Source organism: Bombina bombina, chromosome 4 (genome assembly GCF_027579735.1).
Source record: "Bombina bombina isolate aBomBom1 chromosome 4, aBomBom1.pri, whole genome shotgun sequence".
Classification (NCBI taxonomy): Eukaryota; Metazoa; Chordata; class Amphibia; order Anura; family Bombinatoridae; genus Bombina; species Bombina bombina.
Genome location: NC_069502.1, coordinates 684,537,263 through 684,565,081, shown reverse-complemented (window position 1 = coordinate 684,565,081; position 27,819 = coordinate 684,537,263). Strand labels below are relative to the sequence as shown.

The window sequence follows — 27,819 nt, the reverse complement described above, 5'->3', positions numbered from 1 at the left end:
ACCAATCTTAGATCTCAAGATCTTAAACAAGTTTCTCAAGGTTCCATCGTTCAAAATGGAAACCATTCGAACAATTCTTCCTTCCATCCAGGAAGGTCAATTCATGACCACGGTGGATTTAAAGGATGCGTATCTACATATTCCTATCCACAAGGAACATCATCGGTTCCTAAGGTTCGCATTCCTGGACAAGCATTACCAGTTCGTGGCGCTTCCTTTCGGATTAGCCACTGCTCCAAGGATTTTCACAAAGGTACTAGGGTCCCTTCTAGCGGTGCTAAGACCAAGGGGCATTGCAGTAGTACCTTACTTGGACGACATTCTGATTCAAGCGTCGTCCCTTCCTCAAGCAAAGGCTCACACGGACATAGTCCTGGCCTTTCTCAGATCTCACGGATGGAAAGTGAACGTGGAAAAGAGTTCTCTATCTCCGTCGACAAGGGTTCCCTTCTTGGGAACAATAATAGACTCCTTAGAAATGAGGATTTTTCTGACAGAGGCCAGAAAAACAAAACTTCTAAACTCTTGTCGGACACTTCATTCCGTTCCTCTTCCTTCCATAGCGCAGTGCATGGAAGTAATAGGTTTGATGGTAGCGGCAATGGACATAGTTCCTTTTGCGCGCATTCATCTAAGACCATTACAACTGTGCATGCTCAGTCAGTGGAATGGGGACTATACAGACTTGTCTCCGAAGATACAAGTAAATCAGAGGACCAGAGACTCACTCCGTTGGTGGCTGTCCCTGGACAACCTGTCACAAGGGATGACCTTCCGCAGACCAGAGTGGGTCATTGTCACGACCGACGCCAGTCTGATGGGCTGGGGCGCGGTCTGGGGATCCCTGAAAGCTCAGGGTCTTTGGTCTCGGGAAGAATCTCTTCTACCGATAAATATTCTGGAACTGAGAGCGATATTCAATGCTCTCAAGGCTTGGCCTCAGCTAGCAAAGGCCAAGTTCATACGGTTTCAATCAGACAACATGACGACTGTTGCGTACATCAACCATCAGGGGGGAACAAGGAGTTCCCTGGCGATGGAAGAAGTGACCAAAATCATTCAATGGGCGGAGACTCACTCCTGCCACCTGTCTGCAATCCACATCCCAGGAGTGGAAAATTGGGAAGCGGATTTTCTGAGTCGTCAGACATTACATCCGGGGGAGTGGGAACTCCATCCGGAAATCTTTGCCCAAATTACTCAACTGTGGGGCATTCCAGACATGGATCTGATGGCCTCTCGTCAGAACTTCAAGGTTCCTTGCTACGGGTCCAGATCCAGGGATCCCAAGGCGACTCTAGTAGATGCACTAGTAGCACCTTGGACCTTCAAACTAGCTTATGTATTCCCGCCGTTTCCTCTCATCCCCAGGCTGGTAGCCAGGATCCATCAGGAGAGGGCGTCGGTGATCTTGATAGCTCCTGCGTGGCCACGCAGGACTTGGTATGCAGATCTGGTGAATATGTCATCGGCTCCACCATGGAAGCTACCTTTGAGACGAGACCTTCTTGTTCAAGGTCCGTTCGAACATCCGAATCTGGTCTCACTACAGCTGACTGCTTGGAGATTGAACGCTTGATCTTATCAAAACGAGGGTTCTCAGATTCTGTTATTGATACTCTTGTTCAGGCCAGAAAGCCTGTAACTAGAAAAATTTACCACAAAATATGGAAAAAATATATCTGTTGGTGTGAATCTAAAGGATTCCCTTGGGACAAGGTAAAGATTCCTAAGATTCTATCCTTTCTTCAAGAAGGATTGGAGAAAGGATTATCTGCAAGTTCCTTGAAGGGACAGATTTCTGCCTTGTCTGTGTTACTCCACAAAAAGCTGGCAGCTGTGCCAGATGTTCAAGCCTTTGTTCAGGCTCTGGTTAGAATTAAGCCTGTTTACAAACCTTTGACTCCCCCTTGGAGTCTCAACTTAGTTCTTTCAGTTCTTCAGGGGGTTCCGTTTGAACCCTTACATTCCGTTGATATTAAGTTATTATCTTGGAAAGTTTTGTTTTTGGTTGCAATTTCTTCTGCCAGAAGAGTTTCAGAATTATCTGCTCTGCAGTGTTCTCCTCCTTATCTGGTGTTCCATGCAGATAAGGTGGTTTTACGTACTAAACCTGGTTTTCTTCCAAAAGTTGTTTCTAACAAAAACATTAACCAGGAGATAGTCGTGCCTTCTTTGTGTCCGAAACCAGTTTCGAAGAAGGAACGTTTGTTGCACAATTTGGATGTTGTTCGCGCTCTAAAATTCTATTTAGATGCTACAAAGGATTTTAGACAAACATCTTCCTTGTTTGTTGTTTATTCTGGTAAAAGGAGAGGTCAAAAAGCAACTTCTACCTCTCTCTCTTTTTGGATTAAAAGCATCATCAGATTGGCTTACGAGACTGCCGGACGGCAGCCTCCTGAAAGAATCACAGCTCATTCCACTAGGGCTGTGGCTTCCACATGGGCCTTCAAGAACGAGGCTTCTGTTGATCAGATATGTAAGGCAGCGACTTGGTCTTCACTGCACACTTTTACTAAATTTTACAAATTTGATACTTTTGCTTCTTCTGAGGCTATTTTTGGGAGAAAGGTTTTGCAAGCCGTGGTGCCTTCCATCTAGGTGACCTGATTTGCTCCCTCCCTTCATCCGTGTCCTAAGGCTTTGGTATTGGTTCCCACAAGTAAGGATGACGCCGTGGACCGGACACACCTATGTTGGAGAAAACAGAATTTATGTTTACCTGATAAATTACTTTCTCCAACGGTGTGTCCGGTCCACGGCCCGCCCTGGTTTTTTAATCAGGTCTGATAATTTATTTTCTTTAACTACAGTCACCACGGTATCATATGGTTTCTCCTATGCAAATATTCCTCCTTAACGTCGGTCGAATGACTGGGGTAGGCGGAGCCTAGGAGGGATCATGTGACCAGCTTTGCTGGGCTCTTTGCCATTTCCTGTTGGGGAAGAGAATATCCCACAAGTAAGGATGACGCCGTGGACCGGGCACACCGTTGGAGAAAGTAATTTATCAGGTAAACATAAATTCTGTTTTTAAAATAACCTTTTTACTGTTCCTGCTGCATGATATAGAAAAGTGTGCAGGAGGCTACTTGCCACTTAATCTAAAGTAAGACTTTAAGATGACTAAGGTGTAGACTGTCCCTTTTAACAAATGGTAAAACAAGGTAGGTTTTGCTAACATAATAATTGTGGCTAACCTTGCCTACTCTAGTAACAAGGATGTATTGGCTCCTTTAAGTAAGACACACAGTGGGGGGAGTTTAGCTATTGAAAAAGAATTGCAGCAAACAGTTATTTTATTTTTAAAATGTTTAAACGTGGCTGCTATGTTCTATATCAAGACAACAGAAATATCTTGTAAATACAGTGTTCAGTATCCCTTTAAGCAGAACATGTTACATGACAGAGGAAATGTAGGTATCATGTCTTTGTACTATAAAGACGTACCACTGCTGCATCACATTGCCATACACATATTGGCTCTTGTGGAAAACAGTAGCATATATATGCATAAATGATTGCTTTTTCATGTACGTATGGAGCATATATATTTTAGCTTTTCAACTACCCTCCTAAAAAAAAAATCAAAAAAAAAAAAATCCCTTGTTCTGCATCACATTTCACGGATTTATTTCATTTACATTTTTATAAAAGGTCAGTGTCAAATTTAGTTTTTGGTAAGTAAATAATTTGCAACCTTTCAGGAAAGCGTGATCTTGCGTTATAATGTTGTGTAAATTATGGGTATATTACATTTTTAATATGCTTTATCAATAACACCTGCATTCCAAGTATCAGTGCATTGCAAGTAACAATGTTTGTGTTTTTTTTGTTTGTTTCTTTGGTTATTCAGCATGTTACAATTCTTCGATATGAAAGAGTAGTATCTAAACATGTTGCTTATGTTAACACATTAAACAAATGTAAAGTAAAAGCGGTTTAATTTTAACGTGAAAGTAATACAGCTGTAAAAGTTGTGTAACTTTCAACTAATGCTAATTGGCTGATAGACACTGCCAACTAGGGATCATTGGCTAATAGGCGCTACCATTTACTGCTCATTGGCTGATAGGTATTACAGCATTAAATATGACTTTCACTTTTAAACTGTGCTCTTTGATTATTTATTCATAAATTTAGGTAAGAAATATAAAAAAGCTGCTTGAGGCCAGAAGTTTTTTTTTTCTACAACAGATTGAGACTTTTTATATTTATTTTCAGGGAGAGAGAAAATGCTTGACATTCTATTTACCCAAGATTTTCATAGTGGGACTTCTTTGGCTGGCTTCTGTCACATTAGGAGTATGGCAAACGTAAGTATTTTTAAATGTCTCTGGCCATGTACATCAGTGTTATTAACAAAAAAAGCTACACTACATGTTTGCTTTCAGGTTGTCAGACTGGATTTTCCTTCTACTTATTTGCTTTTTGCTCTAGTTAGCCTTATATTTTGTTTATTTTTTTAGTTAAAAAAAAAAAGGTGTATAATATGCACATACTAGGGATATAGCACTGCATTGTAAAATATCGGCATGCACAATTTCTTTGGAGTATTTGAACAATAATTTTGTCATCATACTTTATTTTGCTGTTTCATATCAGTAATCCTTGAAAAGTATGTGTTTATTTTATCTCATCTGCTGTGGCCAATTAGGGACAAGTATAAGTGAGCTTCTGCACTGATCATACTGAGTTAAATTAGAGGAAAAAATGTGCCCTTCAGTCATTGCTAAATGATCCTGACATGCCTGCTAGCTCTGTTAATAATATGTTAAGGTTAAGAAATGATTTGATAAGTTGAAATGTTGCGCATTCTGTACGTCTAATTGTGATACAGACAGTTTGAGTTTAAAGGGACAGTCTACTCCAAACTGTTTGTTTAAAAAAATAATCACTTTATTACCCATTCCCCAGTTTTGCACAGCCAACACTGTTATATTAATACACATTTTACCTCTGTGATTACCTTCTATCTAAGCCTCTGCAGACTGCCCCCTTATCTCAGTGCTTTTGACAGACTTGCATTTTAGCCAATCAGTGCTGAAACCTAAATTACTCCACAGGAGTGAGCACAATATTATCTTTGTGGCACACATGAACTAGTACTGTCTAACATTGAAAAACTTTTAAAATGCACTGAGATGAGGCAGCCCTCAAGGGCTTAGAAATAAACATATTATCCTACCTAGGTTTAGCTTTCAACATCGAATAACCAGAGAAAAATGGAAAGTTGTATATTCTGTCTGAATCGTGAAGGAAATGCTTTGAGCTTTAAAGGGACAGTGTACTGTAATTTTTCCTTCCCTTTAATGTGTTGTCAATGAATCATTTTACCTGCTGGGGTTTATTGAATTGTTTACAAATAGTTCCTTTACCTTTATTTTGAAATAGGTTATTTTGCCTGTTGTATCAATGCCTATTTTCACTACTTAAGTAATGATTATAGAAAAACTATGTAAACAAAAAGGTTTAGATGAAATCACACCCCCAGTGGAGGGGAAGGCAATTTTACAGTACACTGTCCCTTTAAAGTTAATTTTTTTGCATCTAAAAGTTATTTTTTTTTTATATATTAGTGGGTTGTTTTTTTAATGAATGCTTGTCACCTAAATAAAACTACTTTTCTCCAACATAGGTGTGTCCGGTCCACGGTGTCATCCTTACTTGTGGGATATTCTCTTCCCCAACAGGAAATGGCAAAGAGCCCAGCAAAGCTGGTCATATGATCGCTCCTAGGCTCCGCCTACCCCAGTCATTCTCTTTGCCGTTGCACAGGCAACATCTCCACGGAGATGGCTAAGAGTTTTTTGGTGTTTAAATGTAGTTTTTATTCTTCAATCAAGTGTTTGTTATTTTAAAATAGTGCTGGTATGTACTATTTACTCTGAAACAGAAAAGAGAAGAAGATTTCTGTTTGTGAGAGGAAGATGATTTTAGCAAACGTTACTAAAATCGATTGCTGTTTCCACACAGGACTGTTGAGATGAAGTAACTTCAGTTGGGGGAAGCAGTTGGCAGACTTTTCTGCCTGAGGTATGATGGCCACATTTCTAACACGACTTGGTAATGCTGGAAGGCTGTCATTTTCCCTATGGGGACCGGTAAGCCATTTTCTTAGATTAAGTATAAGAATAAAGGCTTTATAAGGGCTTAAAAAAACTGGTAGACATTTTTCTGGGCTAAAACGATTACTTGCTAAGCATATTTGACAGATTATAGCGCTTTATAGTTATTATAATCTTGGGGATTGTTGTTAAAAAACGGCAGGCACTGTATGGACACCTTTTTCAGATGGGGGCCTTCTCTAGTCATAGGCAGAGCCTCATTTTCGCGCCACTAATGCGCAGTTGTTTTTGGAAGGCAAGGCATGCAGATGCATGTGTGAGGAGCTAAGATCCACTGAAAAAGCTTATAGAAGGCGTCATTTGGTATCGTATTCCCCTCTGGGCTTGGTTGGGTCTCAGCAAAGCAGATTCCTGGGACTGTATAGGGGTTAAATGTAAAAACGGCTCCGGTTCCGTTATTTTAAGGGTTAAAGCTTTCAAATTTGGTGTGCAATACTTTTAAGGCTTTAAGACACTGTGGTGAAATTTTGGTGAATTTTGAACAATTGCTTCATACTTTTTCGCATATTCAGTAATAAAGTGTGTTCTGTTTAAAATTTAAAGTGACAGTAACGGTTTTATTTTAAAACGTTTTTTGTGCTTTGTTGACAAGTTTAAGCCTGTTTAACATGTCTGAACCATCAGATAAACGATGTTCTATATGTATGAAAGCCAATGTGTCTCCCCATTTAAATATATGTGATAATTGTGACATAGTGTCCAAACAAAGTAGGGACAATGATGCCACAGATAATAATAGTGCCCAAGATGATTCTTCAGATGAGGGGAGTAAGCATGGTACTGCATCACCCCCTTCTGTGTCTACACCAGTTTTGCCCACACAAGAGGCCCCTAGTACATCTAGTGCGCCAATACTTATTACTATGCAACAATTAACGGCTGTTATGGATAATTCTATTGCAAATATTTTATCTAAAATGCCTACTTATCAAAGAAAGCGCGATTGCTCTGTTTTAAACACTGAAGAGCAAGAGGACGCTGATGATGACGCTTCTGACATACCCTCACACCAATCTGAAGGGGCCAGGAGGGAGGTTTTGTCTGAGGGAGAAATTTCAGATTCAGGGAAAATTTCTCAACAAGCTGAACCTGATGTTGTAACATTTAAATTTAAATTAGAACATCTCCGCGCACTGCTTAAGGAGGTATTATCTACTCTGGATGATTGTGACAATTTGGTCATTCCAGAGAAATTATGTAAGATGGACAAGTTCCTAGAGGTTCCGGTGCCCCCCGATGTTTTTCCTATACCCAAGCGGGTGGCGGACATAGTAAACAAGGAATGGGAAAGGCCCGGCATACCTTTTGTGCCTCCCCCTATATTTAAGAAATTATTTCCTATAGTCGACCCCAGAAAGGACTTATGGCAGACAGTCCCTAAGGTCGAGGGGGCGGTCTCTACTCTAAACAAACGCACATACCTTTTGTGCCTCCCCCTATATTTAAGAAATTATTTCCTATAGTCGACCCCAGAAAGGACTTATGGCAGACAGTCCCTAAGGTCGAGGGGGCGGTCTCTACTCTAAACAAACGCACTACTATTCCCATAGAAGATAGTTGTGTCCTATGGATAAAAAATTAGAGGGTTTGCTTAAAAAAATGTTTGTTCAGCAAGGTTACCTTCTTCAACCAATTTCATGCATTGTTCCTGTCACTACGGCAGCGTGTTTCTGGTTCGAAGAACTAGAAAAGTCGCTCGATAAAGAATCTTCGTATGAGGAGATTATGGACAGAGTTCATGCACTTAAATTGGCTAACTCTTTTATTCTAGATGCCGCTTTGCAATTAGCGAGATTAGCGGCGAAAAATTCAGGGTTTGCTATCGTGGCGCGCAGAGCGCTCTGGCTAAAGTCTTGGTCAGCGGATGTGTCTTCCAAGACAAAATTGCTTAACATCTCTTTCAAGGGCAAAACACTGTTTGGTCCTGATTTGAAAGAGATTATTTCAGACATCACCGGAGGAAAGGGCCACGCCCTTCCTCAGGATAGGTCTTTTAAGGCTAGAAATAAGCCTAATTTTCGTCCCTTTCGCAGAAACGGACCAGCCTCTACTTCTACATCCTCTAAGCAAGAGGGTAATACTTCTCAACCCAAACCAGCCTGGAGACCGATGCAAGGCTGGAACAAGGGTAAGCAGGCCAAGAAGCCTGCCACTGCTACCAAAACAGCATGAAGGGATGGCCCCCGATCCGGGACCGGATCTGGTGGGGGGCAGACTTTCTCTCTTTGCTCAGGCCTGGGCAAGAGATGTTCAGGATCCTTGGGCACTGGAAATAGTTTCTCAAGGTTATCTCCTGGAATTCAAGGAACTACCCCCAAGGGGAAGGTTCCACAGGTCTCAATTATCTTCAAACCAAATAAAAAGACAGGCATTCTTACATTGTGTAGAAGACCTGTTAAGGATGGGAGTAATTCATCCAGTTCCAATAAGAGAACAAGGGATGGGGTTTTACTCCAACCTGTTCATAGTTCCCAAAAAAGAGGGAACGTTCAGACCAATTCTAGATCTCAAGATCCTAAACAAATTTCTCAGGGTTCCATCGTTCAAAATGGAAACCATTCGAACGATCCTTCCTGCCATCCAGGAAGGTCAATTTATGACCACGGTGGATTTAAAGGATGCGTACCTCCATATTCCTATCCACAAGGAACATCATCAGTTCCTAAGGTTCGCTTTTCTGGACAAGCATTACCAGTTTGTGGCACTTCCATTCGGATTAGCCACTGCTCCGAGAATTTTCACAAAGGTACTAGGGTCCCTTCTAGCGGTTCTAAGACCAAGGGGCATTGCAGTAGTACCGTACTTGGACGACATCCTGATTCAAGCGTCGTCTCTGTCAAAAGCAAAGGCTCATACGGACATCGTCCTAGCCTTTCTCAGATCTCACGGATGGAAAGTAAACTTAGAAAAAAGTTCTCTTTCCCCGTCAACAAGAGTTCCCTTCTTGGGAACAATAATAGACTCCTTAGAAATGAGGATTTTTCTGACAGAGGTCAGAAAATCAAAACTTCTAAGCTCTTGTCAAGCTCTTCATTCTGTTCTTCGTCCTTCCATAGCGCAGTGCATGGAAGTAATAGGATTGATGGTTGCAGCAATGGACATAGTTCCTTTTGCACGAATTCATCTAAGACCATTACAACTGTGCATGCTCAGACAGTGGAATGGGGATTATACAGACTTGTCTCCGGCGATTCAAGTAGATCAAAGGACCAGATATTCACTCCGTTGGTGGCTAATCCTGGACAACCTGTCACAGGGAATGAGCTTCCGCAGACCAGAGTGGGTCATTGTCACGACCGACGCCAGTCTGGTGGGCTGGGGCGCGGTCTGGGAACCCCTGAAAGCTCAGGGTCTATGGTCTCGGGAAGAATCTCTTCTCCCGATAAACATTCTGGAACTGAGAGCGATATTCAATGCTCTCAAAGCTTGGCCTCATCTAGCAAAGGCCAAATTCATAAGGTTTCAATCAGACAACATGACGACAGTTGCATATATCAACCATCAGGGGGGAACAAGGAGTTCCCTGGCGATGGAGGAAGTGACCAAGATAATTCAATGGGCGGAGGATCACTCCTGCCACTTGTCTGCAATCCACATCCCAGGAGTGGAAAATTGGGAAGCGGATTTTCTGAGTCGTCAGACATTCCATCCGGGGGAGTGGGAACTCCACCCGGAAATCTTTGCCCAAATAACTCAATTATGGGGCATTCCAGACATGGATCTGATGGCGTCTCGTCAGAACTTCAAGGTTCCTTGTTACGGGTCCAGATCCAGGGATCCCAAGGCGACTCTAGTAGATGCACTAGTAGCACCTTGGACCTTCAACCTAGCTTATGTTTTCCCACCGTTTCCTCTCATTCCCAGGCTGGTAGCCAGGATCAACCAGGAGAGGGTTTCAGTGATCTTGATAGCTCCTGCGTGGCCACGCAGGACTTGGTATGCAGACCTGGTGAATATGTCATCGGCTCCACCATGGAAGCTACCTTTGAGACAGGACCTTCTTGTTCAAGGTCCATTCGAACATCCGAATCTGGTTTCTCTCCAACTGACTGCTTGGAGATTGAACGCTTGATTTTATCAAAGCGTGGGTTTTCAGATTCTGTAATAGATACTCTGATTCAGGCTAGAAAGCCTGTAACTAGAAAGATTTACCATAAGATATGGAAAAAATATATCTATTGGTGTGCATCTAAAGGATTCCCATGGAACAAGATAAAAATTCCTAGGATTTTATCCTTTCTACAAGAGGGTTTGGAGAAGGGATTATTTGCAAGTTCTCTGAAGGGACAGATTTCTGCGTTATCTGTTTTACTTCACAAAAAGCTGGCAGCTGTGCCAGACGTTCAAGCGTTTGTTCAGGCTCTGGTTAGAATCAAGCCTGTTTACAGACCTTTGACTCCTCCCTGGAGTCTTAATCTAGTTCTTTCAGTTCTTCAAGGGGTTCCGTTTGAACCCTTACATTCCGTAGATATTAAGTTATTATCTTGGAAAGTTTTGTTTTTGGTTGCAATTTCTTCTGCTAGAAGAGTTTCTGAGTTATCTGCTCTGCAGTGTTCTCCGCCCTATCTGGTGTTCCATGCAGATAAGGTGGTTTTGCGTACTAAGCCTGGTTTTCTTCCGAAAGTTGTTTCCAACAAGAATATTAACCAGGAGATAGTTGTACCTTCTTTGTGCCCGAATCCAGTTTCAAAGAAGGAACGTTTGTTACACAATTTGGACGTAGTCCGTGCTCTAAAATTCTATTTAGAGGCCACTAAAGATTTCAGAAAAACTTCTTCTTTGTTTGTTGTTTATTCTGGTAAAAGGAGAGGTCAAAAAGCAACTTCTACCTCTCTTTCTTTTTGGCTTAAAAGCATTATCCGTTTGGCTTATGAGACTGCCGGACGGCAGCCTCCTGAAAGAATCACAGCTCACTCCACTAGGGCTGTGGCTTCCACATGGGCCTTCAAGAACGAGGCTTCTGTTGACCAGATATGTAAGGCAGCGACTTGGTCTTCACTGCACACTTTTGCCAAATTTTACAAATTTGATACTTTTGCTTCTTCAGAGGCTATTTTTGGGAGAAAGGTTTTGCAAGCCGTGGTGCCTTCCATTTAGGTGACCTGATTTGCTCCCTCCCTTCATCCGTGTCCTAAAGCTTTGGTATTGGTTCCCACAAGTAAGGATGACGCCGTGCACCGGACACACCTATGTTGGAGAAAACAGAATTTATGCTTACCTGATAAATTACTTTCTCCAACGGTGTGTCCGGTCCACGGCCCGCCCTGGTTTTTTTAATCAGGTCTGATGAATTATTTTCTCTAACTACAGTCACCACGGTATCATATGGTTTCTCCTATGCATATTTCCTCCTGTACGTCGGTCGAATGACTGGGGTAGGCGGAGCCTAGGAGGGATCATATGACCAGCTTTGCTGGGCTCTTTGCCATTTCCTGTTGGGGAAGAGAATATCCCACAAGTAAGGATGACGCCGTGGACCGGACACACCGTTGGAGAAAGTAATTTATCAGGTAAGCATAAATTCTGTTTTTGTTTTCCTGCATTACATGGAGAGGTTACACAAATACTGAATGACTTAAAAGTAATGCAGCATATCTGTAAAAAGCTAATTAAAAATGTCCTCAGTAGCTACATCCCATTATAAAGGGACTTTAAACAGCCAATCAGGATGCTTCTCAATCAAACTTGTTTGGAGTGTGCACCTGGCATGGGTAGGCGTAGCCATTTTATTTTCCTCCTCAGTTTGAGAAAGTTTAAACAATATCACAAGAAAGGAAATTGTAAATTCAGCTTTACAGCAGAGTATGTGGCAATTTAAAACAGGTAATTATGCTTAAAGGGACACTGAACCCAAATTTTTTCTTTTGTGATTCATATAGAGCAAGCAATTTTAAGCAACTTTCTAATTTACGCCTATTATCAATTTTTCTTTGTTTTCTTGCTTTATTTATTTGAAAAAAATACATCTAAACCATGGACAGCACTTGTTTATTGGTGCTGTCCAATCAGCAAGGACAACCCAGGTTGTTTACCAAAAATGGGCCGGCATCTAAACTTAAATTCTTGCTTTTCAAATATAGATACCAAGAGAATAAAGAAAATTTGACAATAGGAGTAAATTAGAAAAATGCTTAAAATTGCATGCTCTATATGAATCACGAAAGAAAAAATTTGGGTACAGTGTCCCTTTAAGGGACACATGCAAAAAAAAAAAAGGATCTAATGTGTTAGATTTTTCTATTATTGCACTGTTGCTTGAATATAAATGTGTGTTTAATCCTTGCAAGCTAAACACATAGTTACAGTCGGCTTCAGAGCAGCAATGCACTACTGGGACCTACCTGAACCTTTCTGATGAGCCAATGGCTAGAGGCATATGTGTGTAGCCACGTATCACTTGCAAAGTCCCAGTAGTGCACTGCTACTCTTGGGCCTACCTAGGTATGCTTTTCAACAAAAGATACAAAGCAAACAACTTAAAGAGTCATGAAACCCAAAATTTTTCTTTCATGATATAGAAAGATTATGCAATTTTAAACAACTTTCTAATTTACTTCTATTACCTAATTTGTTTCATTCTTTTGATAGATAGGCTTAGTAGCTTCTGATTGGTGGCTGCACATAGATGCCTTGTGTGATTGGCTCACGCATGTACATTGCTATTTCATAAAACAAAGTATATCTAAAGAATGAAGCAAATTAGATAAAAGAAGTAAATTGAAATGCTGTTTAAAATTGTATTCTCTACCTGAATCATGAAAGATTTTCTCCTACATTGGTGTGTCCGGTCCACGGCTTCATCCTTACTTGTGGGATATTCTCATTCCCTACAGGAAATGGCAAAGAGAGCACACAGCAAAGCTGTCCATATAGCCCCCCCTCTGGCTCCGACCCCAGTCATTCTCTTTGCCGCTCTGAACAAGTAGCATCTCCACGGGGATGGTAAAGAGTATGTGGTGTTAGTTGTAGTTCTTTCTATCAATTTCTTCTATCAAGAGTTTGTTATTTTAAAATAGTGCCGGTTTGTACTTTTTACTATTAACTAAAATCCATTGCTGTTCCCACGCAGGACTGTTGAAACCAGAGAACTTCAGTTGGGGGGAACAGTTTGCAGGCTTATCTGCTTCAGGTATGATCAGTCACTTTTCTAACAAGACACAGTACTGCTAGAAGACTGTCAGTTTTCCCTTAGGGGATAGGTAAGCCATTTTCTTAGACTCAGTTACAGAATTAAGGCTTATATCTTGGGCTCTATGCTGGTTGACACTATTGTGGGCTAAATCCATTGATTTTTATCATATTTATTTGACATTTGGAGTGTTTGATAAACTTTGAAACACTTTTGGGGTCGTTTATTTGCGTCTGGCAGTTGGTTAGACGCCTAATCTTGTCAGAAAGGCCCCTTCAGTCTGGAATGCAGAGGGAGGAGGCCTCATTTTCGCGCCTCAGTTGCGCAGTTACTTCTCTAAGACAGTGCATGCAGCTTCACGTGAGGAGGTCCAGTGGCTTAGAAAACGACTCAAAGAGGCTTATTTCTGTTGTTAATAACCCCTAAGGAAGGTAAAAGCCGCAGCAAAGTCTGTGGCAGGGACTGTAGTGTGTTTTAACCTGTCAATTGGGATTATTAGCTCCGGTTTGGTCATTTAAGGGTTAAGAGACTTGAAATTTGGTGTGCAATACTTTTAAAGCATTAAGACACTGGGGTATAAATTTCATAAAGATCGGATATTTCCTTGACGTTTTTTCGATCATTCAGAAATAAAGTGTGCCCTTTTTATTATTTAAAGAGACAGTAACGGTTTTGTTTAAAATTGTTTTTATTGTATTAAAAACCTGCCTAAGTCTGTTTAACATGTCTGTACCTTCAGATAGCCTATGTTCTGTGTGTATGGAGGCCAAGGTGGTTCCCCCATTAAATGTATGTGCGAATTGTGCCATGGCGTCCAAACAGAGTAAGGACAGTATTGTCACATTTCATAATGTTGCCCAAGATGATTCTTTAAATGAAGGTAGTGGGGATAGTTCATCATCCTCTCCTTCCGTGTCAACACCAACTTTGCCCGCGCAGGCGATACCTAGTACATCTAGCGCGCCAATGCTTGTTACTATGCAGCAATTAACAGCAGTAATGGATAATTCTCTAGCAGCTCTTTTATCCAAACTGCCAACATTTCCTGGAAAGCGTGATTGCTCAGTTTTAAATACAGAGGATGAGCAAGTAGGCGCTGACGATAATTTATCTGTTATACCCTCACATCAATCTGAGTTGGCAGTGAGGGAGGGTCTGTCTGAGGGAGAAATTTCTGATTCAGGTAAAGTTTCTCAGCAGGCAGAACCTGATATCGTGGCATTTAAATTTAAGCTAGAACATCTCCGCGCTCTGCTTAAGGAGGTGCTAGCTACCTTTGATGATTGTGATACTTTGGTGATTCCAGAGAAGTTGTGCAAGATGGACAAATTCTTAGAGGTCCCAGTGCACGCTGACGCTTTTCCGATACCCAAGAGGTTGCCGGACATAGTGACTAAGGAGTGGGAGAAGCCAGGTGTACCTTTTGTTCCCCCTCCTATATTTAAGAAAATGTTCCCCATTGTCGACCCCAGAAGGGATGCATGGCAAACGGTCCCTAAGGTAGAGGGGGCATTTTCAACATTAGCTAAGCGCACAACTATTCCTATAGAAGACAGTTGTGCTTTCAAAGATCCTATGGATAAAAAATTGGAAGGATTGCTTAAAAAGATTTTTGTTCAGCAAGGTTTCCTTCTTCAACCAATTTCGTGCATTATTCCTGTCACCTCGGCGGCGTCTTTTTGGTTCGATGAACTAGAAAATTCGCTCCAAAAGGAGACTCCATATGATGACATCATGGACAGAATTCACACACTAAAGTTGGCTAATTCCTTTATTTTGGATGCCGCTTTTCAATTGGCTAAATTAGCGGCGAAAAATTCAGGTTTTGCAATAGTGGCGCGCAGGGCGCTTTGGCTAAAATCTTGGTCGGCAGATGTGTCGTCCAAAACAAAATTGCTTAATATTCCTTTCAAAGGTAAGACCCTTTTCGGGCCAGAATTGAAGGAGATTATTTCAGACATCACTGGGGGAAAGGGCCATGCCCTCCCACAGGATAGGCCTTTCAAGGCTAAGAATAAGTCTAATTTTCGTTCCTTTCGCAATTTCAGGAACGGACCGGCTTCTAACTTTGCAGCCTCTAGACAAGAGGGTAACACTTCCCAGCCTAAACCAGCATGGAAACCATTGCAAGGCTGGAACAAGGGAAAACAGGCCAAGAAGCCTGCTGCTGCTACCAAGACAGCATGAAGAGGTAGCCCCCGATCCGGGATCGGATCTAGTAGGGGGCAGACTTTCTCTCTTTGCTCAGGCTTGGGCAAGAGATGTTCCGGACCCCTGGGCACTAGAAATTGTCTCTCAGGGGTATCTTCTAGAGTTCAAGGAACTTCCTCCAAGGGGAAGGTTCCACATGTTTTTACTCAAACCTGTTTGTAGTTCCCAAAAAAGAAGGAACTTTCAGACTAATTCTGGATTTAAAAATTCTAAACAAATTCCTCAGAGTTCCATCATTCAAAATGGAAACCATTCGGACGATTTTACCAACGATCCAGGAGGGTCAATATATGACTACCGTGGACCTAAAGGATGCATGCCTACATATTCCTATCCACAAAGATCATCATCAGTTCCTGAGGTTCGCCTTTCTGGACAAACATTACCAGTTCGTGGCTCTTCCGTTCGGTTTAGCCACTGCTCCCAGAATTTTCACAAAGGTGCTAGGGTCCCTTCTAGCGGTCCTAAGGCCGAGGGGCATTGCAGTAGCACCTTACCTAGACAACATTCTAATTCAAGCGTCGTCCCTTCCCAAAGCAAGGGCTCATACAGACATTGTTTTAGCCTTTCTCAGATCTCACGGGTGGAAGGTGAACATAGAAAAGAGTTCCCTGTTTCCGTCCACAAGGGTTCCCTTTCTGGGAACAATAATAGACTCTGTAGAAATGAAGATTTTTCTGACAGAGGTCAGAAAGTTAAAGCTTCTAAACGCTTGTCGAGTTCTTCAATCTATTCCTCAGCCCTCCATAGCTCAGTGCATGGAGGTAATAGGACTAATGGTTGCGGCAATGGACGTGGTTCCTTTTGCTCGAATTCATTTAAGACCATTGCAACTGTGCATGCTCAAACAGTGGAATGGGGATTATGCAGACTTGTCACCCCAGATTCAAATGGACCGAAAACCAGAGACTCACTCCTCTGGTGGTTGTCTCAGGATCACCTGTCTCAGGGAATGAGTTTCCGCAGACCAGAGTGGATCATTGTCACGACCGACGCCAGTCTCTTAGGCTGGGGCACGGTCTGGGACTCCCTGAAAGCTCAGGGTCTATGGTCTCGGGAAGAGTCTCTCCTCCCGATAAACATTTTGGAACTGAGAGCGATATTCAATGCGCTCCTGGCTTGGCCTCAACTAGCGAAGGCCAAATTCATAAGATTTCAGTCGGACAACATGACGACTGTAGCGTACATCAATCATCAGGGAGGGACAAAGAGTTCCCTGGCGATGAGAGAGGTATCCAAGATCATCAAATGGGCGGAGGATCACTCCTGCCATCTATCTGCAATTCACATCCCAGGAGTAGACAACTGGGAGGCGGATTATTTGAGTCGTCAGACTTTCCATCCGGGGGAGTGGGAACTTCACCCGGAGGTCTTTGCCCAGTTAATTCAACTATGGGGCACTCCAGATATGGATCTGATGGCGTCTCGTCAGAACTCCAAGGTTCCACGCTACGGGTCCAGATCCAGGGATCCCAAGGCGACACTAGTGGATGCATTAGTGGCGCCTTGGTCGTTCAATCTGGCTTATGTGTTTCCACCGTTCCCTCTCCTTCCCAGGCTAGTAGCCAGGATCAAACAGGAGAAGGCTTCGGTGATTCTAATAGCTCCTGCATGGCCACGCAGGACTTGGTATGCAGACCTGGTGAATATGTCATCGGCTCCACCATGGAAGCTACCTTTGAGACAGGACCTTCTAGTTCAAGGTCCATTCGAACATCCAAATCTAGTTTCTCTGCAACTGACTGCTTGGAAATTGAACGCTTGATTCTATCTAAGCGTGGGTTTTCGGAATCTGTTATAGATACTCTGGTTCAGGCCAGAAAACCTATGACCAGGAAAATTTACCATAAGATATGGCAAAAATATATCTGTTGGTGCGAATCCAAGGGTTACTCATGGAGTAAAATTAGGATTCCTAGGATACTTTCCTTTCTCCAAGAGGGTTTGGATAAAGGTTTGTCAGCTAGTTCTCTAAAAGGACAGATATCTGCTCTGTCTGTCTTGTTGCACAAGCGTCTGGCAGCCGTGCCAGATGTACAAGCGTTTGTACAGGCGTTAGTTAGAATCAAGCCTGTCTACAGACCTATGACTCCTCCATGGAGTCTAAACTTTCAGTTCTTCAAGGGGTTCCGTTCGAACCTTTGCATTCCATAGATATTAAGTTACTATCTTGGAAAGTTCTGTTTTTGGTTGCTATTTCTTCTGCTAGAAGAGTTTCTGAATTGTCTGCTTTGCAGTGTACTTCACCCTATCTGGTATTCCATACAGATAAGGTAGTTTTACGTACCAATCCTGGGTTTCTTCCAAAGGTGGTTTCCAACAGGAATATTAACCAGGAAATAGTTGTTCCTTCTCTGTGTCCGAATCCAGTTTCGAAGAAGGAACGTTTGTTACATAACCTAGATGTGGTTCGTGCTTTAAAATTCTATTTAGAAGCAACAAAGGATTTCAGACAGACATCTTCCTTGTTTGTCGTCTATTCTGGTAAGAGGAGAGGTCAGAAAGCTACTGCTACCTCTCTTTCCTTTTGGCTAAAAAGCATCATCCGATTAGCTTATGAGACTGCCGGACGGCAGCCTCCTGAACGAATTACAGCTCACTCTACTAGAGCTGTGGCTTCCACATGGGCCTTCAAGAATGAGGCTTCTGTTGAACAGATCTGTAAGGCAGCGACTTGGTCTTCTCTGCATACATTTGCCAAATTTTACAAATTCGATACTTATGCTTCTACGGAGGCTATTTTTGGGAGAAAGGTTTTGCAAGCTGTGGTGCCTTCCGTTTAGGTTACCTGACTTGTTCCCTCCCTTCATCTGTGTCCTAAAGCTTTGGTATTGGTTCCCACAAGTAATGATGAAGCCGTGGACCGGACACACCAATGTAGGAGAAAACAGAATTTATGTTTACCTGATAAATTTCTTTCTCCTACGGTGTGTCCGGTCCACGGCCCACCCTGGCTTTTAGTCAGGTTTAAAATTTTTATTTTTCTGTACACTACAGTCACCACGGCACCTTATAGTTTCTCCTTTTTCTCCTAACCGTCGGTCGAATGACTGGGGGGCGGAGGCAGAGGGGGGGCTATATGGACAGCTTTGCTGTGTGCTCTTTGCCATTTCCTGTAGGGAATGAGAATATCCCACAAGTAAGGATGAAGCCGTGGACCGGACACACCGTAGGAGAAAGAAATTTATCAGGTAAACATAAATTTTGTTTTATTTTGGGTTTAGTGTCCCTTTAACTTTGATAACAGAAGTAAACTGAAATGTTTCTTAACCTTTAATGTTTTATCTGAATCCTGGCAGCTTGAAACCCCATTTTTTATGATTCAGATAGAGCACTGGTTTTCAAACCTGTCCTCAGGCCTCCCCAACAGGCCAGGTTTTCTGGATTACCTTGGATGACACCAGGTAAATAACCATGTTTACTAATCAGCTGATTATTACACCTGTGTTCCATTTCAGATATCCTCAAAATGCGGCCTGTTATGGAGGCCTGAGGACAGGTTTGAAAACCAGTGAGAGAGAACAACTTTCCAATTTACTTTTCTAATTTGCTTTATTCTTTTCATGTTTCCATCTTAATGGGAGGAGAGTCCACTGCTTCATTCATTACTTGAGGGAATTAAGAACTTGGCCACCAGGAGGAGGCAAAGACACCCCAGCCAAAGGCTTAAATACCTCCCCCACTGCCCTCATCCCCCAGTCATTCTTTGCCTTTTGTCACAGGAGGTTGGCAGAGAAGTGTCGGAAGATTCAGAGTAGTCTCTTATAGAGGGTAGTACTCTTCGCAATGGGACTGGACTTTTAAGTAGTCCTGTCAGCCTCTTAGTGAGAGCATGGATGAAAGTTAGAGTCCGGAGATGCAGGGAGAGTCTTTCTGCGAAACCATCCCAACTCAGATTAACGGTTTCTTAGGCAATCAGCGTTGACGAGTTTCGCTGCCTGCTTTATGCACTCAAGTCCATGTCAGGAGCGATGCTACTAACCTGTCACACTTGAAAGGCCGTGTTCCTATTCCACGGCATAGATTCTGGTAAGATCGTTTTCATTTATACACATATGATAATGCAAGAACACAGTGTCACAGTGTGTCTCCTTTTATCTGTATAGAATCAATGGTTAATATCCCTTCTTGGCTGCCAGATTTTGCTGCCCAGTTGCAAACAGCGTTTTCTGAGACCTTTCATGCCTTACCACGTCTTGCGAAGCGCAAGAGAAGGGAAAGACATAGCTTTCTGTCCCAGGGGTCATCTACTCCGTTGGATGTCTCGGATAGATTATCCGCTGATGAGGACAGCTCCAACTCTTCGGAGGGTGCTCTCTCTGGCGCGGAATCTGCGTCTTCTAGACCTCCGGCTATGGAGGAACCAGATTTTAAGTTTAAGATGGAGCATTTGCGCTTTTTACTGAAAGAAGTGCTTGCTACGTTGGAGGTTCCGGAACCGAAACTCCGGGAGGAACCTTGGATTCCTAAGCTAGATAGGGTTTACGAGGACAGGGTGGTGCCTCAGACCTTCCCAGTTCCTGTGAAGATGTCTACTATTATTAATGAGTGGGAGAAGCTTGGCTCATCATTTTCTCCCTCTACCTCTTTTAAAAAGCTGTTCCCTGTTCCGGACTCTCAGATCTAGCTATGGGGGGGGGGGCATTCCTAAAGAGGATGGTGCTATCTCCACGCTCGCTTAGTGTACGACTATTCCCCGTAAAGATAGTTCATCGTTTAAAGAGCCCATGGATAAGAAATTAGAATCCATGTTGAGAAAGATGTTTCAACTAACGGGGTTTGTTTTTCAACCAGGCATCGGCGATCGGTGCGGTGGCTGGAGCGGATACCTACTGGTGTGAGCAGCTATGGTCAAGGTGGAGACTCGCCTCGAGGAGATACATGAAAAGATTAAGGCCTTAAGGGTAGCAAATTCTTTTATCTGTGATGCAAACATGCAGAGTATTCGCCTGAATGCCAAGACATCGGGTTTTTCTGTTTTGGCCTGTAGGTCTCTATAGTTAAAGTCATGGTTGGCTGACATGACTTCCAAGTCTAGATTACTATCCCTTCCTTTTCAGGGGGGAAGTTATTTTTGGTCCAGACCTGGACTCTATCATATCCACGGTCACGGGAGGCAAGGGTGCCTTCCTTCCACAGGATAAGAAGAACAAGCCTAAGTGCTTTACTTTTCGTCCCTTTCGTTCGGACAAGTCTTGACGCCAGCAACCTGCTGCAAAGACCAAGCATTCCAAGGGATCTTGGAAGCCAGCTCAACCCTGGAACAAGTCCAAGCAGAGCAAGAAGCTTGCCGAGACAAAATCGGTATGAAGGGACGGCCCCCGATCCGCCTCTGGATCGAATAGGGGCAGACTATATCTGTTCGCAGAGGCTTGGATGAGAGATGTACAGGATCCCTGGGTTCTAGAGGTTATCCCCAGGGTTACAGGGTAGAGTTCAGGACTCATGCACACAGGTGCAGATTCCTCCTGTCAAACCTATCCTCAAGACCAGAGAAGAGAGATGCCTTTCTCGAGTGCGCGAGGGATCTCTCCTCTCTCTGAGTAATCATTCCAGTACCTCTAGCAGAAAGGGGTCTAGGGTACTATTCAAACCTTTTTGTGGTCCCAAAGAAGGAGGGCACGTTTCGCCCAGTTCTGGACCTAAAGTGCCTAAACAAGATTCTGTCAGTCCCATCGTTCAAAATGGAGACGATCAGATCGATTCTGCCCCTAGGTCAATAGGGGCAATTTATGATGACAATAGACATGTAAGATGCGCACCTTCATGTACCAATCCACAAGGACCATTTCAGGTTCCTAAGATTCGCATTTCTGGACCAACACTTACCGTTTGGTCTGGCGATTGCCCCAAGAGTTTTTACGAATGTTCTTGGAGCGCTGCTCGCGGTAGCGAGTGCGAGAGGTATTGCGGGGCCCCTTACCTGGACGATATCTTGGTTCAAGCTCCATCCTTCAGTCTTGTGGAGGACCACTCAAGGGCTCTTCTCCTTCGATCTCACGGCTGGAAGATAAATGAGAGAAAGAGTTCCTGGGTACAATAATAGTTTCCATATCTATGAAGATATGTTTGACAGATCTAAGACATTCCAAAATTCCGTCCAGCTGTCTTGTCTTCCAAACCTCCTCAAGGACATCTGTAGCCAGGTGTATGGAGGTGATCGGGCTCATGGTATCCAGCATAGATGTCATTCCTTTTTCCAGGTTCCATCTCAGACCTCTGCAATTATGCATGTTGAGACAATGGAATGGCAATCACTCAGATCTATCCCAGCAGATATCTCTGGACAATCGAGCGAGGGAATCCCTCTTTGATGGGTCCGTCCAGGACAGCTTTCCCAGGGGACATCTTTCCTGAGACCATCCTGGGAGATTGTGACCACTGACGCCAGTCTATCAGGATGGGGTGCTATTTGGGGTGCCAGAAGGGCACAGGGCAGGTGGACTCGAGAGGAGTCCACTCTACCAATAAATATTCTGGAAGTTGAGTCGCGAGCAATTTTCAACGCTCTGAGGGCTTGGCCCCAACTGGGGTCTTGGTTCATCAGATTCCAGTCAGACGACATTACCTCAGTGGCTTACAACAACCATCAGGGGGGAAAAGGAGCTCCTTAGCCTTGAGGGAAGCCTCTCGAGTTCTGTAATGGGCAGAGACCCACAACTGTTCGCTCTCAGTGGTCCACATTCCGGGTGTGGACAACTGGGAAGTGGATTTTCTCAACAGACAATCGTTTCATCCGGGGGAATGGCCTCTCCATCCCGAGGTGTTTGCGGAGATCTGCAACAGATGGAAGACGCCGGAGATAGACCTCATGGGTCCAGACTCGACTTCAAGCTACCCAGATATGGGTCGCGGTCCAGGGACCCCCAGGCAGAGCTGATGCCTTAGTGGTGCCTTGGGAATTCAACCTAATTTACAACTTTCCACCGTTGCCACTCCTTCCTCGAGTGGTGGCCCGCATCAAACAGGAGCAAGCTTCGACCATTCTGATTGCTCTGTTGTGGCCGCGGAGGACGTGGTTTGCGGATCTGGTGAGAATGTCGTTGTCTCATCCATAGAGGTTACCCTGTTGTAGAGATCTGCTGGTTCAAGGTCAATTTCTCCGCCAAAATCTTGATTCTCTGAAGCAGACTGCATGGGGATTGAACGCCTAGTCTTGGCAAAGAGAGGGTTCACGGAGAGAGTGATTGATACTCTCATTCCGGCCAGGATATCTGTCACTCGTCGCATCTATCAACAGGTGTGGAGGACCTATTTATCCTGGTGTGAGGAACGTGGATTTCCCTAGCCAAGGTTAGGGTATCCAGGATTCTGGATTTTCTCCAAGATGGTTTGGATAAGGGCCTTGCCGCCATTTCCTTAAAGGGACAGATTTCGGCTTTATCGGTTCTGTTACACAAGAAGCTAGCGGAGCTTCCTGATATTCAGTCCTTTGTTCAGGCTCTGTCCAGAACCAGAGCAGTGTTTAGAACTTCTGCTCCTCGGAGCTTAAATTTGGTTCTTAAAGTGTTGCAGAGGGCTCCGTTTGAGCCTATGCATGTGCTTGATATTAAGATTCTTTCCTGGAAGGTTATATTTCTTCTGCCTATTGCATCAGCTCGCAGAGTCTCTGAGTTAGCAGCCTTGCAATTTGAGCCTCCTTGCCTGGTTTTTCATGCTGATAAGGCTGTGCTTTGCACGGGATTGGGGTTCCTTCCTTGTGTCCTAACCGTTCTTTGTCTAAAGAGAGGTTACTTCATAACTTGGATGTGGTTCGAGCCTTGAAGTTTTATCTTCAGGCCACAAAGGATTTCAGACAGATTTCGTCTTTATTTGTGGTGTATTCAGGGAAGTGTAAGGGACAAAAGAGCCTCTTCAACTTCACCTTCTTTTTGGTTGAGGAGTATTATCCGTTTGGCCTATGAGACAGCAGGACATAAGCCTCCTCAGAGGATTACGGCTCACTCAACTAGGGCTGTGGCCTCCTCTTGGGCCTTTAAGAACAAGCCCTCTGTGAAGTAGATTAGTAGGGCGGCTACCTGGTCCTCACATACTTTTGCAAAATTTTACAAATTTGACGTTTTTGCTTCGGCGGAAGCTGGTTTTGGGAGAAAGGTTCTACAGGCTGTGGTGCCCTCAGTATAGGGTCCTCCTCCTTTTACCCTCCCGTTTTTATTTATTCAGTGTCCTTTGGAGCTTGGGTATTTGTTCCCACAAGTAAGGAATAAAGCAGTGGACTCTCCTCCAATTAAGATGGAAAACCTAAATTATGCTTACCTGATAATTTAATTTCCATCTGTGGGAGGAGAGTCCACTGTTCCTGCCCGTTTACTCCAATGGGCGGATCTAAATTTTATATTATTCTTCTGGCACCATTTATACCCTGATATTTCTTCTACTGTTCCTTGTTCCCTTGACAGAATGACTGGGGGATGAGGGAAGTGGGGAAGGTATTTAAGCCTTTGGCTGGGGTGTCTTTGCCCCCAGGATCTTAATTCCCACAAGTAATGAATGAAGCAGTGGACTCTCCTCCCACAGATGGAAATGAAATTATCAAGTAAGCATCATTTATGTTTTTTTGTTGAAGAAATGCCCATGGGTGAGCCAACCACGTGGGGTATATATGTGCAACCAAAAAACATAATTTATGCTTACCTGATAAATTTCTTTCTCCTGTAGTGTAGTCAGTCCACGGGTCATCCATTACTTGTGGGATTATATCTCCTCCCTAACAGGAAGTGCAAGAGGATCACCCAAGCAGAGCTGCTATATAGCTCCTCCCCTCTACGTCATACCCAGTCATTCGACCGAAAACCAAACGAGAAAGGAGAAACTATAGGGTGCAGTGGTGACTGGAGTTTAATTTAAAATTTAGACCTGCCGTAAAAACAGGGCGGGCCGTGGACTGACTACACTACAGGAGAAAGAAATTCATCAGGTAAGCATAAATTATGTTTTCTCCTGTTAAGTGTAGTCAGTCCACGGGTCATCCATTACTTGTGGGATACCAATACCAAAGCTAAAAGTACACGGATGACGGGAGGGACAGGCAGGATCTTTACACGGAAGGAACCACTGCCTGAAGAACCTTTCTCCCAAAAACAGCCTCCGAAGAAGCAAAAGTGTCAAATTTGTAAAATTTCGAAAAGGTGTGAAGTGAAGACCAAGTTGCAGCCTTGCAAATCTGTTCAACAGAGGCCTCATTTTTAAAGGCCCAAGTGGAAGCCACAGCTCTAGTAGAATGAGCTGTAATTCTTTCAGGAGGCTGCTGTCCAGCAGTCTCATAGGCTAAACGTATTATGCTACGAAGCCAGAAAGAGAGAGAGGTAGCCGAAGCTTTTTGACCTCTCCTCTGTCCAGAATAAACGACAAACAGGGAAGAAGTTTGGCGAAAATCTTTAGTTGCCTGCAAATAAAATTTCAGGGCACGGACGACGTCCAGATTGTGCAGAAGTCGTTCCTTCTTTGAAGAAGGGTTAGGGCACAATGATGGAACAACAATCTCTTGATTGATATTCCTGTTAGTGACTACCTTAGGTAAGAACCCAGGTTTAGTACGCAGAACTACCTTGTCTGAATGAAAAATCAGTCCTCTCACACGTCCTATCTATTAGTTAGGTGCAAGAGAATGACTGGGTATGACGTAGAGGGGAGGAGCTATATAGCAGCTCTGCTTGGGTGATCCTCTTGCACTTCCTGTTAGGGAGGAGATATAATCGCACAAGTAATGGATGACCCGTGGACTGACTACACTTAACAGGAGAAATAGACATCTCCTGATCTTAAAAGGTATACTATTTAACAAAAGAAACTGAGAGAACAAAACAAATTAGATAATAGAAGTAAATTAGAAAATTGTTTAAAATCCCATGCTCTCTCTGAATTATGAAAGAACAAATTTGGATTTTGTGTCCCTTTCATTTTGACTTTGACATGTCCCTTTAAGGAAAATAGGCAACTGTAAGTGCATTTTGATGCTTTGTGTACATGACTCAGGTTGTTTTAAATGGTATATAGAACTCAAAACTAAAATGTACATTAATGCATTTCAGTTTTGAATAGAATCATTTTTGCAATAGACATGCCCATTATTGCCTTTAAGCAAACTTTAAACTTTTGTTATATCATGAGCAAATAGGGAGGCTCCCCCTGTACTATTTATTCAGTATCTTACAGGTATTTAAGCCTGGAGACAGTCCCTGAGAAATAGAAGAATCTGGATATGACTAAATCAATAATGCGGGCTTCTTCATACAAATCATTTCGTTTTCTCGCTAGTAAATGGAAATGTGTGTGTTCTGTGGCTGTGTTTGATAAGATTATGTTTTATTTGATTTGAGTTTTTTGTTTTTGTTTTTTAACAGCTTCTACACCCTTATAGCATAGAAAATAGGTCTTTGATCGTAAAAAGGTCATTAATACATAGCTGTTAGAATTTAGAATGTTAAATTGATACATTCTTGCAGTTTTAAATTCATAATTCTAAACTTTAAACTCCAGTTGAAAACCATGTCCCGGGACTGCTACAAAAGCCAAATGTTGGTAACAAATGCATTTAAAACATTTACTTTTAATGCTGATTTTTTTTGCAATGTAGCACTTAAAGGGACATGAAACCTTTTTTTTTTTTTTTTTTTTTTTCCAGGATTCAGATAGAACTTTCAATTATATTAAATAAAACATAGAAGTAGTAAATTATAATAATTTAAAGTTGTGTGTATATTTACTGGGAATTCAGCGCAAGGACAGCCTCTCAATGCGGGGCCCTTTAAAGTTTGGGACTGTTGCGTAGCTAAACAAAATGCAAACTTTACGGCTCAGTGTGGGGGGGGGGGGTACATGGGCAATTGCCCCCCCTTTTTCCCCCTGTAGTGACGCCTATGGTTTTATATATATTATATATTAGATTTGTATTTATTGGTGACAGCAATCATTATTGTATTACATTGCTTGTTTTATGCTGCACAGCTGCTTTCCCTTTGAAATCTTTGCATAGGTGAAGATTAGCTTAAATTAAAAGCCACTTCCTCCTAAAGGGTAATATAAAAGACAAAAAAGACACAAGCGCACACAAAGTACGATTCAAGTGAAGACTTTTAATAAAATAACACACACGCAACCCACATTGTTGCACTTACTAGATAAATATTAAAAGCAAACATTCAGATCAGATGCTGTGTTGGTATCGCTCCTGGGTTAGTTGTAATCCCAACCTGATGGTAAAACAAAACGGCTCCAAACACTGCTTGACATCCGGATTGTCACTAGCAGATACATGGACCATCGAGCACAGGAGTTATCCAACGTCTGATTAGTATCCTCAGCGCGTTTCCCCCGATCTGCGGTCGGGCTTTATCAAGAGGTCTTGAGTGAAAAAGTTTTTCCTCCTAAAGGACAGTATACAGTATATAATATTTTGTCAATATTTAAACAGCTAATGAAACTTTAAAATATACATCTACAGGTTATTCTCATACTAATCTTTTGTTTGAATGCATTATTCTTTCTAGCATTTATTTGGTGTTTAATGTCCCTTTAAGGGCCACATATAAACTTATGGGTATTAAGCATGCACAGACTGAGATTTAGTTTATGTTACTGTATGCTGTTTTCTACTTTAAATAGTTTTTTTGAGTTGTGCTTACCTTGTTTAACCCTTTTCCATAAACCCTCAAAGCACAGTTTTTTAGTTCCACAATTCCCCAGGAGTCACAAAAACTTAAACAGCACTTCTCATGTGGCCCATGTGCCGCCAGTTGGCCATCCCTGCTATACACTGTAAGTTGACTTTGTGCTTGTTTAAAGGAATAGAAAGGTCAAGATTGAAATGTACATGGTTGCACTTCTATTTGAAATAGAAGCCTTTTTGTAATATACTTCCATTAGCACAAATGATAGTAGTATAAGTTATTTTCTGCGACATATGCACATATCTTGTGAGAGCCGTGCCCCAGTATTCACACTCACAGAGCTGAAGATGGTGTGTTGCTTCTATCAATATGTCATTTGTGTCACACAAGCTACTGCACCATCTGAGAAGGTGTGGTGTTTAAATAATGGTGCACAGCCCCCCCCCCCCCCCCCCACACACACACACACTATATGAAAAACAGTAATCTCTCACTAGAAGCATTTTTGCTAATGAAATTATATTGCAAAAATGCTTCTTTTTCACACTGAAATGCATCCATGCACATTTCCTTGCTATCCCTTTAATATGGTCCCTTTTTGAAAATATAAATTGATAACTTCCCACAGCAACTAGGTGTATATTTAAAACATGATAAATTACAAAGTATGCATATATAAAATTTATACTTTTCCCCCCTCACCTATTAAAACATTTAAAGGGATATACAAATGCAAAAA

General features: G+C 42.6%; 1 protein-coding gene across 3 annotated transcripts in view; it reads left to right on the top strand.

The window, feature by feature from the left end:
- The window catches only part of TMEM181 (transmembrane protein 181), a 259,664-nt gene that overhangs the window by 164,411 nt on the left and 67,434 nt on the right, over positions 1–27,819 (top strand). For all 3 annotated transcript variants that reach the window (XM_053710842.1, XM_053710843.1, XM_053710844.1), the window contains exon 10: positions 4,228–4,319. In XM_053710842.1, the coding sequence (XP_053566817.1) occupies positions 4,228–4,319 (92 nt within the window). The remainder of the gene's footprint in view (positions 1–4,227; positions 4,320–27,819) is intronic.